The following is a 16,614-nucleotide window of genomic DNA, read 5'->3' as shown; positions in this document are numbered from 1 at the left end:
GAACTTAGTCATAACCATGTAACCTCCAAAATTAGCTTAAGGAAGATGATATGGGTTTTAAATGTTGCCGGAAGTGTAAGGCTTGTAAATTCAGCAAAGATTGCAAAACACTGACGGTTCCCAATAGTAAGAGAGTGTTCACAATTCGAAAGCGACTGACATGCAATACTCCATATAGCATATACATATTGATTTGTCCCTGCAACAAATGGTACGTGGGTAGCACCAAACCCACAGCAAAAAAAAGGGTGTTAGAACACTTAAGTGCTATACACAACAACAGCAGGCAATATTCAGTTGCGAGACACTTCTCTGCTATGCATATGCAAAATGAAAAATTGGTGCAGTTGGTTGTAATTGACAGAGTTGATCTTGGAGCAAGAGGTGGCAACAGGGAACTGTCCCTCAGAAAATTGGAGTCCAAATATATTGTAGATTTTGAATGTTTAACACCAATTGGTTTAAATATTACTGAAGAATTATCAATTCACTTATATGAATGTAAATTGATCGATATGAATATCCGCGGTTTCTTGATTTTAATGTAACTCATTTTATTTTTAGATTTCACACATCACGAGGTGGCGGAAGAACATGGATTTGTAAACATTGTCTTTTACGTTTAGAGTTCGTCCGAATAAAGTATACATTCAATCTCTGTAGTTCATGATGACTTATGAACCCATTTGGATAATTGTAAAACTCATAGACACTTAGCCCACTGGGGCAATAGTACTTTTTGGCAATTTTACATGGTGACATTGCGTGATAAAAGCATGCACAATCGCCCACTAGGGCAAGACGGACTAACGATCAAAAATGGGACAATATCATGAACTTCAATATGATCCTTGGTATATACAAACGGATCAGTTACGTGATTGTTACTATGTACGTTTCCCAGCAACGAGACGGCAACCAATCAAATTCAAGCTGGGTCATAACATCCAATGGAAGGGCAACTTTACGTATAATGACGTTTCTTTTATATTTCATTGTTTATCGTAAATTGCATCACTATATATATTAGTGTGAACCTAATGATATGCACAATTAATTATGTTTTAACATTTGACATCACATGATGCAATTGTGGATAATTCCCAAAACGAACGGGTAAAAAAATGGTGATCTATTTGATGAATGTAATATTACCAGACAGACAAGTCTTCTTAAGCATTTGATATAATTGGGTGTATAATTGTACTATATCATCTAAGTTCATGAATTGACATAAGAACCAACATGTTATAAGATGGTCGCCACCATTATCGTGATAGAAACTAAGTGCACTTGGGTGTTGTGTTTAAAAAATGACAACCAATACCACGAGATGAGCGTGACCAAGCCGTAATGGCGAAACGCGTCGTGGAGATTTTTTTTCATCTGCCTAATAAATCTTCGAAATTGGAGCTCTGGGTGTCTTGTTTTCATCATAATTTTGATGTTTTGTGGAGCGAATATATATAAGATCCAAACCTGACGTTTTGGCGGTACAAAGCAGGCGCTGACTCCGTGGGGTCTAAATCAGGAAAAAGTTTTATTTTGCAAAAGAATATATATATATATATATATATATATAACATTTTTAATGTTTTAATAATGTACTTTTACAATGTATATGACTTTACCACACATGCATTTGTGTTATAATGGCATGCGTGATAAAGTCATATGCGTTGTAAAAGTTTTAGAAATTATGGCTTGCGGAGTAATAGTCCCACGTTATAAAAATAGCGGACTGATGGTATGCGGGATTTTGGTTTGCGGAATATCATCACATATTTCTTTCCCGCTGTTATTCTTTTATGGCCCACACCGACGCTATTCGGCAAACCTAGCCCTGAACCCTAAAAATACCCCTGTACCCCAAAACCCAAACCTAGCCCTGAACCCTAAAAATACCCCTGTACCCCAAAACCCAAACCTAGCCCTGAACCCTAAAAATACCCCTGTACCCCAAAACCTAGCCCTGAACCCTATAAATACCCCTGTACCCCAAAAACCCAAACCTAGCACTGAACCGTAAAATACCCCTGTACCCCAAAACCCAAACCTACCCCTGAACCCTAAAATACCCCTGTACCCCAAAACCCAAACCTAGCCCTGAACCCTTAAAATAACCCTGTACCCCAAAACCCAAACCTACCCCCTGAACCGTAAAAATACCCCATGTACCCCAAAACCCAAACCTAGCCCTGAACCCTAAAAATACCCCCTGTATCCCAAAACCTAGCCCTGAACCCTAAAAAATACCCCTGTACCCCAAAAACCAAACATACCCCTGAACCCTAAAAAAAACCTGTACCCCAAAACCCAAACCTATCCCTGAACCCTAACGCCGTTATTCACCAATACATGGCCAATTGAAAGATGACGTGCGAGAAATATCCATGGGCTCCTGACAGCTTCTTGGGGTATTTCGTCTGGTGCCTAGAGGCAGCTTTAGCGCTGCTGGGTTTACACCAACACAACTCGGTTGACTAAAAACGGGCTGGATTTCTCAATCAGCAGGGGACAGAAACTGCGGACATGAAAAAGAATTGGCTAAGTAACGTCAACTCAGAGCTTAAAGGTGATTTAAGGTGTTCAGTGCTACATGAAGGGCACTACGGGTCGCTGCCTTAAGGCCCCGCTACTGCATGCCTCAGAGAGAACCCCAGGTTGTAACCGCTTCACAAAAGGTGCCATAGCTAGCTGAAAGGTAGAACGCACATGGCAACATGTAATTTTGCTCACGCCACCAAATACAGCAGCGCTATACAAATAATCAATATTATCCTATTCATACGGCAGAGGGCTTCCTGGCACTACTTGATCTGATGCAAAAACAACAATTGATGGACAGAATGCAGAACAATGTCATACATTCACCCCAGTACAGAGATCTGGGCCTAAATCTTTGTACTGTGGTGAATGTAAGACATTGTTCTGTATTCTGTCCATCAACTGTTTTTTTTGCAATTTTCACCCCGAGTGGGCTGGGTATGTTCAGACGTGAGTCCCAGGCGCTCCACATCACTGGAGTCAAGCTATCCAGGCTGAAGAAGGCTGATAGCCAGAAACCGGTCCTTGGATGCTTGATTCCGGTCTAGGAAAGACATGACTTGGTAGTCCGGGCTGGACTGTTCCCATGAGGCACAGGGTCAAGGCTGATTTGCATATAGCCAGTGTCTGACCTAGGGTGGTGTGGAGTGCAAAAAAACGATGGATTTAGGCCCAGATCTTTGTACTGGGGTGAATGTAAGACATTGTTCTGCATTCTGTCCATCAACTGTGTTTTTTGCACAATGCACCAGGGCACCAATAAGATTATAAGGACTGCTGTAGACATCGTCCTCCTCGACAACTCAAAAATAGGACTCCAGAGAGCATTACATTCTCTCCACTTATACAATAGTGTAAATAAACTGAAAGTAAACGAAGCAAAAACAAGGGTTCTATCATTTGGAAGATCGCTACAAAAAACAAATAATAATTGGTCCCTTAAAAATCTCTGGAGCCAAATCCTATAACTATTTGGGCACATGGTTTTCTGCAAACGGCGCATCAACAACACATAAGCGCCATTTAAATAACAAGGCAGCGTTAATAACCACAAGACTGTGTCAACTACATACAGCCCTTGAAAGTCCATCCTCAGCGCCAATTAGAAAGGTACTACGGGCAGTATTACGATCCGCAATTACTTACGGCAGCGAGGCCTTTCCAGGTCAACTCACCAACACCATCGAAAAATTACATCTAAAAATATATAAAAGATTGAATAAATTGCCCTGTTATACCAGGGGATCCTTGATTAGACTTGAATTTGGCCTGGAGGGCATCATATGGTCAAGTATGGGGTCTTTTATAAAGTACTACCACAGATGCATCACGGCAACACCGGGTACCCTGAAATTTATTTTGCAAGATATCGTTAAAGATAAAATCAATCCATGGTCTACTTACTGAAGGATAGCAGCAGAAAATCTATAAAGCGATTTGACTACTTTAAATACTTCTTCATTTTCGTACATTGCAATAAAAAGTATAATGAAAAAACAGACTAAATTAGTTTTCCAAGACCGCGGACCTGAAAAAAATTAACACTACACCGCCACTAAGGGCTCTGGCAGCGTAATACAACAATGAAAGTCAAGTCGGACTTAGGGCACAACCTTACCTCAATTGCACTATAGGGAAAGCCTGCCTGACTAAAATCTTGGCAGTAAGGATGCTGGCATTACAAATCAAAGATTTTAATCCTAACTGGCCACTGCTCTCTAAAGTAGTCAAGTGTAGACTCTGCGGCTACAAATCAGAAACTCTTTTACATTTACTGTGCAGCTGTCCGACTTTGCTTGACTGCCGTTGAATCTTACTAAAGCCACTCCTCTTAATCTACGGTATAAGAACATGCAACCAAGCAATTAACGTTCCCACTAGAACTGGCAAGAATAGGTACATTTTTTAAAGCAGTGCAGGACTTCATAAAAAACTCTAAACAAAGCACTGAGATGATTATTAAGAATTAACTCTTAGTCCTTGGATCACGGACATTAATGCACAATAGAGTTAGACCATGCCGTAATTGTGTTCTCTCTTAGTTGAAACTTTTTATTCATTTTATTGAAGGCTTTTTAACTTACTTTTATTAATTATTCTCATAATAGACATGGGAAAGGGAAGATGGTAGAGAGAAAGCCTGTACATCAAGTGTTTCCTTTCTTCGGGCATAACAAGCCAATTATATTATATGGTCTTGTTAGGAACTAGCATTCTATTTTGCTTCTGTATAATTATGTTTCTTTTTTTATGTTTTCTATTGTCATGGTTTTAAGTAATCTACACAATAAAACTTTGTATTGACTTGACTTGACTGCTGTAGTGGTCTTTATTGCAGATAGGCAAAAGGAACTAGAAAAAAGCAATCACCATGAATACCCCTGGACATGAGATCTAGCTTCTGTTTGATGTGCTGCCTTTCAGTCTTCCCAAGAGTGCAACCTTCAGATGGGAAAAGGAGTCTTCTCGTCTGAAGGATACTCTTTTCCCAACTGAGGATCCATGTATGTTACAAGTAATGAATGAATTGAATGGGAACCAACATTGACTTCGGCTGCTCAACTCATAAACCCAGCTACTCAAGGAAGGAGATATATCTGAAAGTGGACCAGTGCTTTGTGTGGAGGCCAGGACTTGATGGGACAGCTGTCTAGGTAAGGGAATAGGAAAATCTTTTTCCTTTCTTGAGTATTTGGTTGCTTCGGGTAAGAGGCGTCTTCACTTCAGCCTCAGAGGTTTACTCTTGTGGTTATTGCTTGCTTCTGGTAAGAGGCGTCCTCATTTCAGCCTCAGAGGTTTACTCTTGTGGTTATTGGTGGCTTCAGGTAAGAGGCGTCTTCACTTCAGCCTCAGAGGTTTACACTTATGGTTATTGCTTGCTTCTGGTAAGAGGCGTCCTCACTCCAGCCTTAGAGGTTTACTCTTGTGGTTATTGGTGGCTTCAGGTAAGAGGCGTCCTCGCTCCAGCCTCAGAGGTTTACTATTGTGGTTATTGCTTGCTTCTGGTAAGAGGCGTCCTCACTTCAGCCTCAGAGGTTTACTCTTGTGGTTATTGCTTGCTTCTGGTAAGAGGCGTCCTCACTCCAGCCTTAGAGGTTTACTCTTGTGGTTATTGGTTGCTTCAGGTAAGAGGCGTCCTCACTCCAGCCTCAGAGGTTTACTCTTGTGGTTATTGGTTGCTTCAGGTAAGAGGCGTCTTCACTTCAGCCTCAGAGGTTTACTCTTGTGGTTATTGGTTGCTTCTGGTAAGAGGCGTCCTCACTCCAGCCTTAGAGGTTTACTCTTATGGTTATTGCTTTCTTCGGGTAAGAGGCGTCCTCACTCCTACCTCAGAGGTTTACACTTGTGGTTATTGGTTGCTTCAGGTAAGAGGCGTCTTCACTTTAGCCTCAGAGGTTTACTCTTGTGGTTATTGCTTGCTTCTGGTAAGAGGCGTCCTCACTTCAGCCTCAGAGGTTTACTCTTGTGGTTATTGGTTGCTTCTGGTAAGAGGCGTCCTCACCACAGCCTCAGAGGTTTACTCTTGTGGTTATTGCTTGCTTCTGGTAAGAGACGTCCTCACTTCAGCCTCAGAGGTTTACTCTTGTGGTTATTGCTTGCTTCTGGTAAGAGGCGTCCTCACTTCAGCCTCAGAAGTTTACTCTTGTGGTTATTAGTTGCTTCTGGTAAGAGGCGTCCTCATTTCAGCCTCAGAGGTTTACTCTTGTGGTTATTGCTTGCTTCTGGTAAGAGGCGTCCTCACTCCAGCCTTAGAGGTTTACTCTTGTGGTTATTGGTTGCTTCAGGTAAGAGGCGTCCTCACTCCAGCCTCAGAGGTTTACTCTTGTGGTTATTGGTTGCTTCAGGTAAGAGGCGTCTTCACTTCAGCCTCAGAGGTTTACTCTTGTGGTTAATGGTTGCTTCTGGTAAGAGGCGTCCTCACTCCAGCCTTAGAGGTTTACTCTTATGGTTATTGCTTTCTTCGGGTAAGAGGCGTCCTCACTCCTGCCTCAGAGGTTTACACTTGTGGTTATTGGTTGCTTCAGGTAAGAGGAGTCTTCACTTTAGCCTCAGAGGTTTACTCTTGTGGTTATTGCTTGCTTCTGGTAAGAGGCGTCCTCACTTCAGCCTCAGAGGTTTACTCTTGTGGTTATTGGTTGCTTCTGGTAAGAGACGTCCTCACCACAGCCTCAGAGGTTTACTCTTGTGGTTATTGCTTGCTTCTGGTAAGAGACGTCCTCACTTCAGCCTCAGAGGTTTACTCTTGTGGTTATTGGTTGCTTCTGGTAAGAGGCGTCCTCATTTCAGCCTCAGAGGTTTACTCTTGTGGTTATTGGTTGCTTCTGGTAAGAGGCGTCCTCACTCCAGCCTTAGAGGTTTACTCTTGTGGTTATTGGTTGCTTCAGGTAAGAGGCGTCTTCACTTCAGCCTCAGAGGTTTACTCTTGTGGTTATTGGTTGCTTCTGGTAAGAGGCGTCCTCACTCCAGCCTTAGAGGTTTACTCTTGTGGTTATTGCTTGCTTCTGGTAAGAGGCGTCCTCACTCCAGCATTAGAGGTTTACTCTTGTGGTTATTGCTTGCTTCGGGTAAGAGGCGTCCTCACTCCTGCCTCAGAGGTTTACTCTTATGGTTATTGCTTGCTTCAGGTAAGAGGCGTCCTCACTCCAGCCTCAGAGGTTTACTCTTGTGGTTATTGGTTGCTTCAGGTAAGAGGCGTCTTCACTTCAGCCTCAGAGGTTTACTCTTGTGGTTATTGGTTGCTTCTGGTAAGAGGCGTCCTCACTCCAGCCTTAGAGGTTTACTCTTGTGGTTATTGGTTGCTTCAGGTAAGAGGCGTCCTCACTCCAGCCTCAGAGGTTTACTCTTGTGGTTATTGGTTGCTTCAGGTAAGAGGCGTCCTCACTCCAGCCTCAGAGGTTTACTCTTGTGGTTATTGGTTGCTTCAGGTAAGAGGCGTCTTCACTTCAGCCTCAGAGGTTTACTCTTGTGGTTATTGGTTGCTTCTGGTAAGAGGCGTCCTCACTCCAGCCTTAGAGGTTTACTCTTGTGGTTATTGCTTGCTTCTGGTAAGAGGCGTCCTCACTCCAGCCTTAGAGGTTTACTCTTGTGGTTATTGCTTGCTTCGGGTAAGAGGCGTCCTCACTCCAGCCTTAGAGGTTTACTCTTATGGTTATTGCTTGCTTCAGGTAAGAGGCGTCCTCACTCCAGCCTCAGAGGTTTACTCTTGTGGTTATTGGTTGCTTCAGGTAAGAGGCGTCTTCACTTCAGCCTCAGAGGTTTACTCTTGTGGTTATTGGTTGCTTCTGGTAAGAGGCGTCCTCACTCCAGCCTTAGAGGTTTACTCTTGTGGTTATTGGTTGCTTCAGGTAAGAGGCGTCCTCACTCCAGCCTCAGAGGTTTACTCTTGTGGTTATTGGTTGCTTCAGGTAAGAGGCGTCCTCACTCCAGCCTCAGAGGTTTACTCTTGTGGTTATTGGTTGCTTCAGGTAAGAGGCGTCCTCACTCCAGCCTCAGAGGTTTACTCTTGTGGTTATTGGTTGCTTCAGGTAAGAGGCGTCCTCACCACAGCCTCAGAGGTTTACTCTTGTGGTTATTGGTTGCTTCAGGTAGTAAGCAACCTTACTGTAGCCTCAGAGGTTTACTCGCTTAGTTACTGGCTGAGTATGGGAGTTAGCAACCTTACTTTAGCTTCAGAAACCTACTCTTGGTTTTGGACTACTTTGGGTGGTAAGCAGCCTCCCTTTAGCCTCAGATATTTACTTGCATGGGTTTAGGCTGCTTATACTATTAAAAATATTCGTCTGTTTCAGAGGTTTACTCCTATGGCTACCGACTGCTTCGATTAGCAAGCATCCTCACTTCACCTTAGAGGTTTAGCCTCCTGGTTACTGGCATCTCTGGATACTAAACATTCTCACATCAGCCTCAGACGTTTAGTCTCCTGGCCAGAGGCTGCTTTTGGTAGTAGGCATTCTAACTTCAGGCCTTAGAGGTTTAATCACATGTTTACCAGCTGTTCCGGTTGTAAGCAACCTCACTTAAGCCCCACAGGTATATTCTCATGGTTACCAACTCCTTCAAGTACTAAGCACCCTCGCTTCAGTTTCAGAGGATTACTCCTGTGGTTCCATGCTGCTTCGCGTAGTAGCAGATTCACTTCAGCCTCAGAAGTTTGCTCACGTTTACTAGCTGTTTCAGGCAGTAAGAATTATTACTTTAGCCTCCCGGTTATTGGCCGATTTGAATTATAAGCAGTCATACCTGTACCTGTTCACTATCGCAGTCAGAATTCGGCACTAAGCAGGGAACTACCACTCAGACTGTGCACTCACTTTAAAAAGGCAGTAGAAATAAACCCCAACGAAATCATAGCTGAATTTGTCACCCTGCTGTCAGAGACAAATTCTGCAAAGGATTCACATGCAACAGCCAAGGTCTTAGTTTGGCAAGTAAATCCAACATCTCACTCACAGGAAATTCCTTCCACTGACTCACACGGTGACAATCAAAGCACTCACAGCAGCTTCTCAAAGTCTTATCTGTACATTCCAGCGGTTACGGAGGTAGCACAAGCACAATGCTGGGAATACATGCCAAGGTGTTTAAGCGTGCCAGTTCTTAACGCATGGATTACCGCTCAATCCGCCCGCGCTGCAAACTCCTCCTGCCGCCACACATCTTTTAAACCTCACCACAGTCACCTTCATACTCCTCAGCTCCATTCATCATGGCTGTGGACTCCTTAGGTGTCTCCATCAAAGTCCTGCAACCTTCTGGACTCAGTCTATCCTCACTATGGACCTACTGCTCCATCCATCTGGGAGAGATAAGAGGTGCTAGTCATAAGTGAAGGGTGCTGTATTGAGTATATTGTCATAGATTCCTTTGGATAAAGGCAGGTCTGGAGCTATAGCTAGCCCTGCAGGCGAACAAGTGGGACCTGAAGGAGGTGTGTCTGGACATGGGTAGTCCATTGGTCTGAATGTGAAAGTACTAGGGAGTGGTTGGCTTTTATTCTGTGAACAAATCCTAGGTGAGGTAGTATGACCAGAAAAATGTGGGTGGAGGAGGACGCATTTCTAAGGAAAGGTTCCACGGTTTTTGGCTTTAAAGACAAGGCTGCCTGAAAGGCGGTCACACAGGACTTTAGAGTAAGGGATCCTTGCAGTGGTGCATTCTTGGTTACTGAATTCCAGGCATATCAATGTGAAATGTGGATGGACATGTCGCACTAGATATACGACTCGAGTGAAAGATGGAGTACTGGGAGAAACATGTGGATAGGTAGTTGAAGTAACAGGCCAGAGTAGAATTCCCAGCTTTTCTCTAATAAACTTGGTGTGATTCAAAACACATCAACAGCATCACGAACATTGTGTTAAAACTTGAGTACATAGGAAGGCCACATACAGATACAACCCTAGTTTTTCGAACAAAGCCCATCATATCAAACAAGGCAACAGAACAGTAACATAGGAAGTTCACAGTCAATTTTCAAGCTACGTATGATATTGGAATAACAGGGAAATGCAGTCATCATGCGATCTAATAGGTGTGTAATTTCAGAAGCAATCAATCACATCATTAAGCGTCAGTACTTTCATCCTCGTTACACTCTCGGGAGCCAGAAAATTAGACCCCACCCCCGTTCCCCAACCCCCCAAATCCTCCTGTAGCTTGTTGTCAGTTCAACTTCTCTTCATATGGATCTGCTCTGCCAGGGACCACTCCGCCACATCCCTCTCCCAGTGTACCAGCGAAGGTGCCCTCTGTCCCATCAACGCGATAGCCATGTGTCTCCTGGCCAATACCAGCGCTAATTGTAGGAAAGTATAAGCCATCTTTCTTCCCTTGGATCTCCTCATATTGCCCAACAGGCAAAACTGAGGCAGGAGGGTTCCCTGCAGTGCTGTGGTACGTGCAATTCTATCAACTACCCGAGACCAGAATGCATACACTAATGGGCCACCCCAAGCCAAAAGCTTAAAATCTACTGTGTCAATGTTACAACGGGGACAGGAAGACACCTGGTCAGGAGATAAGCCGCCTATTTTTAAGGGTGCCATGTAAGTGCGATGAAGGAAATTAAAATGAAGACGCTTAAACTGCGTGTTAACAGAAACTGTTCGAGTCAGTGCACACACCCTGACTCACTCCTCATCCGCCAATGACCCACCCAAGTCCGACTCCAGGCTTTCATAAGTGGACTGTCCCACTGTCATGACCTTGGCAGACACTTGATGAGGTAGAGGCTGAACTGGAGAGGATTTAACTCTCAAGGAAATAGTCTCCTCATCCCACACACAGACTGATCTCCTAAATCTGGTGATGGAACACAGAGGCTTCCACATCAAGATGGGAAAGCAACTGATTTTGCCAGAACACCACAGAGAAATTCTTTACCAACAAAAAGTATAGTATGAGTACCAACAATGCAGGCGTGAAGTGCTGTATATGCATCAATAGATTAAATGTACAGAAGAGGTCAGAGAGATGGAAATGACCCTGTGTGCACCTGAAGCTGGACCTGCTACATAATGCAGAGCTTCAGAGGCTGTTGCATTGTATATTTGATGTCTGAGGAGCCTGCACTGTAATAAAAGGGGAGCCAAAGGGAGCACTACGGGTACCTCGTTGATCAGCCTCCAACCATGAAGGTCAGAGAAGGTTTCTAATTCTGCCTCCACACCAGTTGTTCAAGGCGGCTTTACAGTATCATTTGAACACAGACGCCGCTGCATCAAAAGTAAGGAAACACTGTAGGCCCCAAGCCAGCCTCAGATACGCAGGAATTCAGGACCAAGCACTCAAATAGACGTGAAATAATTGTCTGTAGCCTACTCTGAGCATGTCAAACGTAGCATGCGCTTTTACTTTGAAAATCTAAAGCATGTTAGTATCGATTCAGCTGCCTGGTTTTGTATAGCTATATATGATCATGGCATTTGACAGCAAATGATGGTATGTTACTCACCTGGTGACTTAACACACTTATAAAATGCAAAACACCAAAAACTAGAAGATGTTAACGGAACAACTGCAACGTACAGCAGTGTCACTTAGTCCGTCCATGCCTGAACACACGTGCAAGGACAGTGGGTGCATCAACTGTCAGGCAATGGAAACATCTGAGAACAAGGACTATGAACTTGCTGAATAGAACCACTTAGTAAGACCGTTAATAATACCCCAATCTGCAAAACAGAACTGCTTGTTCAAAAAGTACAGACTGACCTACACGTCACAGACTGGAGGGACGCTGCTCCACTCCAGCCATAGTGAGCCCACACCTGCACTTAAATGGAAACGTTTCCTCTTTACTGAGTAGTAGTTTCTGTCGATTCCATGGTGACCCTCGCAGTGATGCTACTTCCTTCTTCATGTTCTGCATTACATTTAGGAATGATAAAAGTAGCTCTCTTTGCTGAAAGAAAAGCACTGCTTTGGACATTTCTTTATTGCATTTGTTGTGTGATTGTGGCTTCAAAGTCAATCAATTTCAATCTCTCTCTCAATCTCAAAATATCTCCCACACAAGATCGCCCTCCCACACAAGATCGCCCTCCCACACAAGATCGCCCTCCCACACAAGATCGCCCTCCCACACAAGATCCCCCTCCCACACAAGATTGCCCCCCCCACACAAGATTGCCCCTCCCACACAAGATCTCCCTCCCACACAAGATCTCCCTCCCACGTGATCTTCCTTTCTCCCTCTCCTCGCCATCCATCCCTTTGGACACATTAAATGAAAATGAAGTAGTGGATGTCGAATCGCATATGGGCAACTGTGAAACCTGATTCACGAGTAAGCACATCTCAGAAAATGTACACGGTCCTAAGAAGTGTGGTTGTGTTTAAGGACACCTAGACTTCCTTTGCAGGGTGGACAAGCTTCTTCCTAGAATACAGCAGCTCATCCACTTACTTCGATTAGGTCCTCGAATAGGAAAAAGCACCTGTTGCCCTTGGACTCCCTATTTCCACTCTATTACAGCAGCAATTCACTAGGAACAGATATACTAGGAGTAGGATTCATTCTTACCTGGCCCTCGTCTCCTCGGACCGACTCGTCTCCAAGCAGTGGCTCAGCAGGAGGCGTCTGGATAGTGACAGACTTCTCCGATCGGTTGCCATCTTTACTGTGGGCTTTGTGCCGGTCTCTGCTCCTTTCCCTGTAGAGACCAGAAAGAAAGAGTTTTACCTGGGATCCATGGAGTAGAACACTGATCGCCAGACAAGCATTCACAGTTTCCTCCTCAGCCACGTGTCCACGATCCAGCCTCTCACCCCACATTCAATCAATCAGCATTTGCAAAGCACAGCACTGTCACCCCTAGGGGTATCTGGGCGCCGAGAGTGCAAGGTATCTCTAAAAGCCAGGTCTGAAGGTTCTTTCTGATGTCCGCCAGGGCGGGTGCATTCAACTAGCAATGTTGCTACAAGCCTTGTTGCTACAGAAAACAACATTTGTCCACTTGACTCGTGCTCTTACCATAGTGTCACTATTGGAAATCGATTCTAATCAGCCTGGCGGCAATCTTTGGGAGTATCAGGGTCGGCTCTAGGCTCATAGGGCCCTGTGCAGGGAGCGTAGGCGGAAGCCCCGGAAGAGGGGGTCCGGCCGGGGCGGAGCTCAGGAAGGTGTTTTAATAATACGTCCAGAAAAGTCATTAGATGACCAGTACCTGCGGCTGCTCCTACCCTTCCACTTTGCGATAATGAAAATCTGCCCCTTGGTGTGCATGCCTGGCGTGCCCAATCTAGCCTTAACCCTAGCACTCTCGGGCAGTTGGTGGCAATTAAATTAAAAAAAATACTCTATGGCAGGGGTCTCCAAACCGGTCCTGGAGGGCCGGATCCATGCCAGATTTTTAAAATTACTACATGTATCTCAATGGGGATATCCAAAAAATCTGGCATGGATCCGGCCCTCCAGGACTGGTTTGGAGACCCCTGCTCTATGGGATTTCCTTATTTCCTTACTTCACTTATACCTTCACCCTCTCTCTTAACCTGACTCTAGTTCTACTTCTCCATGTACGTTTAACCTCCTCTCTATGTATCTCACAAGTGTATCTACCTGACTTCTCAATATCTCGACTTCATCTTTCTCTACCCTTTTAGTCTAGAAATGTAAGACGACATTTACTATGGTCCACCGTCTATACCTCGATATTCGCTTTCTACACGGGAATGCAGATGATTACAACAAAGCACCATGTATAGGGAAGCAGAAACAGCAACGACTCAGGGCAATTGCAGAATGTACCAGACATTAATAGTGATGACGACCCACATAAGGTATTTACACAACAACCAAAGAAAAACATAGAACCTAGCAGTAAACACTAAATGGACAGGATTGGCCATCATCCAGTGCAACAACAGGCAAACGGGCTATTAAAATGGAAACTCTTCCTCATCCCCCCCTCCAACAGTCCACAAAATTATAATAACAATAGGTCTAGCCTTATCCCATGCATGCATGAACATGAGAATGATAGCCAGCACCCTAAGTCACGTGAAACAACTGGTTTGAACATAAAGTGAAGCCTCAAATATTTATTTTAAATTAGAACACCAGCTACGTGATAGCACAGATTTTACATGCTCAGACAATTTCCTTACTAGTTGTTGAAAATATTTAAACAAGCATTTGCAATGCAATAGGTCTCGCAGCATTCAAGTTTGAGTTATTGGCATTGTAAATGACAATGCTTTACATTATTTATTTTTTATTTGCAATTGGTATATAAATCTAGTTCGTAACTGTTTGTAATGTGCACAATAACAAAAAAAAGCAAGAGAAGCGTGTCTTCTGACTGCTCTTCCTGTTGGTTCACACGTTGGCTGTTGAGCTCTTCCTTTAGGCCTCGGGGTCATCCCTCGCCCATGTAGAGGTAAGCTATCTTAGAAACAGTGAGCACGGAATACAGGGTGCACTTGCCAGCACTGAGCAGACAAAAAACCAAGGGAATCAAATGTCCTCCGTACCCAGCTGCGAACCATATCCCTTTGGGTACCCATACTGGCATACTCCGATACATTGTAGCGCCGGCTCTCAGAGAGCTGAGCACTGAGGTTAACTGTTTGCTGGGACACAGGTGGCCGGCACCTCGAGCAGCAGAGAGAGCCACACCGTAACGGGCACAGTCAGTGACAGGCGCCGTTGGCAAAATGAGTGACATTTCATTTCAGTGCGGTGATGCGGATCACCGCACTGAAATGCGTGGGCGTCACACGTGTTGCGTGACGCTTGGCAGGACTGATTCGGATCCACGCGGCTCCACGGACTGCCGCACAGACGCACTGATGAAAGGTTTCTGGGTGCAGCCTGGCATCTGGGGAGTATTCAAAAGGTGAGGAATCTGCAGTAAAAAGCGTCTATCGGAATGTTGGTTTATTTGTGCTTTTTCCTCCGGTTTGGCGTGTGTGTGTGTCGGAAGGAGATGTGCGCTGGTTTGCCTGTCAGGACCCCTAGTGAGGGTTCATTGACAGACAACTAGCCAGTGCCACAAGGGCCGATGCAAGAGTTACATCCGCTCCTAATGGGGTCACTCATGTATCTATCTTATTTGGATAACCCGTCTCCTAACAAAACAGTGTCTGCACATTACTACCACTAATATTGGGATATTGCATTTCAGTCATTTCTTTTGAATCAGATAATAATAAAGGGATAATTAACTTAATTTCCTTTCGGGATGGAGGTACAAGTCCTGAGATCTTAAGGGTTCTGCTTTCCAAATGGTATTAAGTCATCTCCTCTGGAAGAATGGATGAGGTGATGACTTGAACCTCAGAGAATAGCTATTCTGCACAATATTTAACACTCGTTTTTGTGAAATTATGTTCAGCTACTGAGCTAGATAATTGGTGATGCTTCCCCCTACTGGCGAGGCAAAAGCGAGTCACAATCTGGATGATTTTGCTGCAGGAGCTGATTTTTGCAGGCCACCTTTATTTTAGGGGGGGGGGCAGTTGAGGGGGGGGAGATTTGTAGGATTAAAAGGCTACTAGATTCCAGGGGTTTTGATGGTACTGCTGCACCCACTGAGGGGCTTGAACTGTCTGTTAATAGCATTGGCCTTAAGGCTTGTTCTGATGTGTTATGTACTCCTTGTGGTTCTCAAGCTTGTATTTAACTCTGTGCATCTAGTCATCCGCTTGTCCTCCAAGAATAGTGGTTCCAGAAAACTGAAGGTTTCATATCTTCTGCTGTGCTTCAGGTCTTACACCAGTAAGATAGAGCCATGAGCAGTGATGCCGGGCAACACCATGGCAAAAGCCATTTGCTGCTGAATCGAGTACAGCACTAACGCTCTGATTTGAGACGGAGACCACCATACTCTCGTGTAGAACTTCGCAAAATCCGGTCTGTCTTTTCAGGGCGACTTCTCCTGGAAACACCGGAGAGCATCCCACGAAAACCAGTCACAGTGGCCAAGCAGAGCAGTAGCACTCAGTATTCATTGCTGTTAATGCAGTGCCACAGAACATTCCGCCAAATGCGTCCCTCTTCTTGCTTTCTTCACAGCGGCCACTGTAAACAAGCGAATTAGGATAGTGTTTTGTTACAGCAGCTGCTAAGACAATCTGTAGGAGAATCAAACCTAAGGGAAAGAGAACTTTTTCTGTAATCTTGCTGGAGCAGATTTTGCTGAAGTTGGAGAGAAAAACAATTCAAACTGTGGCTACAGCACAACTGAGACAATAGGAAATAAGTTTTGAGCTACCTTACAATGGTACAAAGTCTCGAATAGGGCTGACGCCTTAGGCTAAGACATCGAAACGGGGATATTGAGCTTGTTAGCCCCCCTCACCCATACTTTGTTGAAAGGGTTATTGTTGGTCGGTGAAACCCCTGCAGGTGGAGATTGACAAACTTGGAGAATATCTATTAATTTAAGAGAAGAATCTTAAAAAGACGATCCTGAATGTCTCAAAGACCTATATAGTCTAGAAAGATAGCAACTGCAGGGTAATGGAAGGGGTAGAGGCACTCTACCCCAGACTGGGGAAGATGTATCTAGTAACCAAAGCTGAAACAGGGGCACTAGGGTGTAGGTAGGGGAAGAGGTACTA

General features: G+C 44.4%; 1 protein-coding gene across 1 annotated transcript in view; it reads right to left on the bottom strand.

The window, feature by feature from the left end:
* The window catches only part of VANGL1 (VANGL planar cell polarity protein 1), a 204,990-nt gene that overhangs the window by 133,630 nt on the left and 54,746 nt on the right, over nucleotides 1–16,614 (bottom strand). The window contains exon 3 of the mRNA XM_086935856.1: nucleotides 12,572–12,701. Within this exon, the coding sequence (XP_086791982.1) occupies nucleotides 12,572–12,701 (130 nt within the window). The remainder of the gene's footprint in view (nucleotides 1–12,571; nucleotides 12,702–16,614) is intronic.

This window comes from Lissotriton vulgaris, chromosome 8 (assembly GCF_964263255.1).
Source record: "Lissotriton vulgaris chromosome 8, aLisVul1.2, whole genome shotgun sequence".
In the NCBI taxonomy this organism is placed as follows: domain Eukaryota; kingdom Metazoa; phylum Chordata; class Amphibia; order Caudata; family Salamandridae; genus Lissotriton; species Lissotriton vulgaris.
Note: the sequence above shows the minus strand (reverse complement) of the source record. Positions and strands in the feature narration are given on the sequence as shown.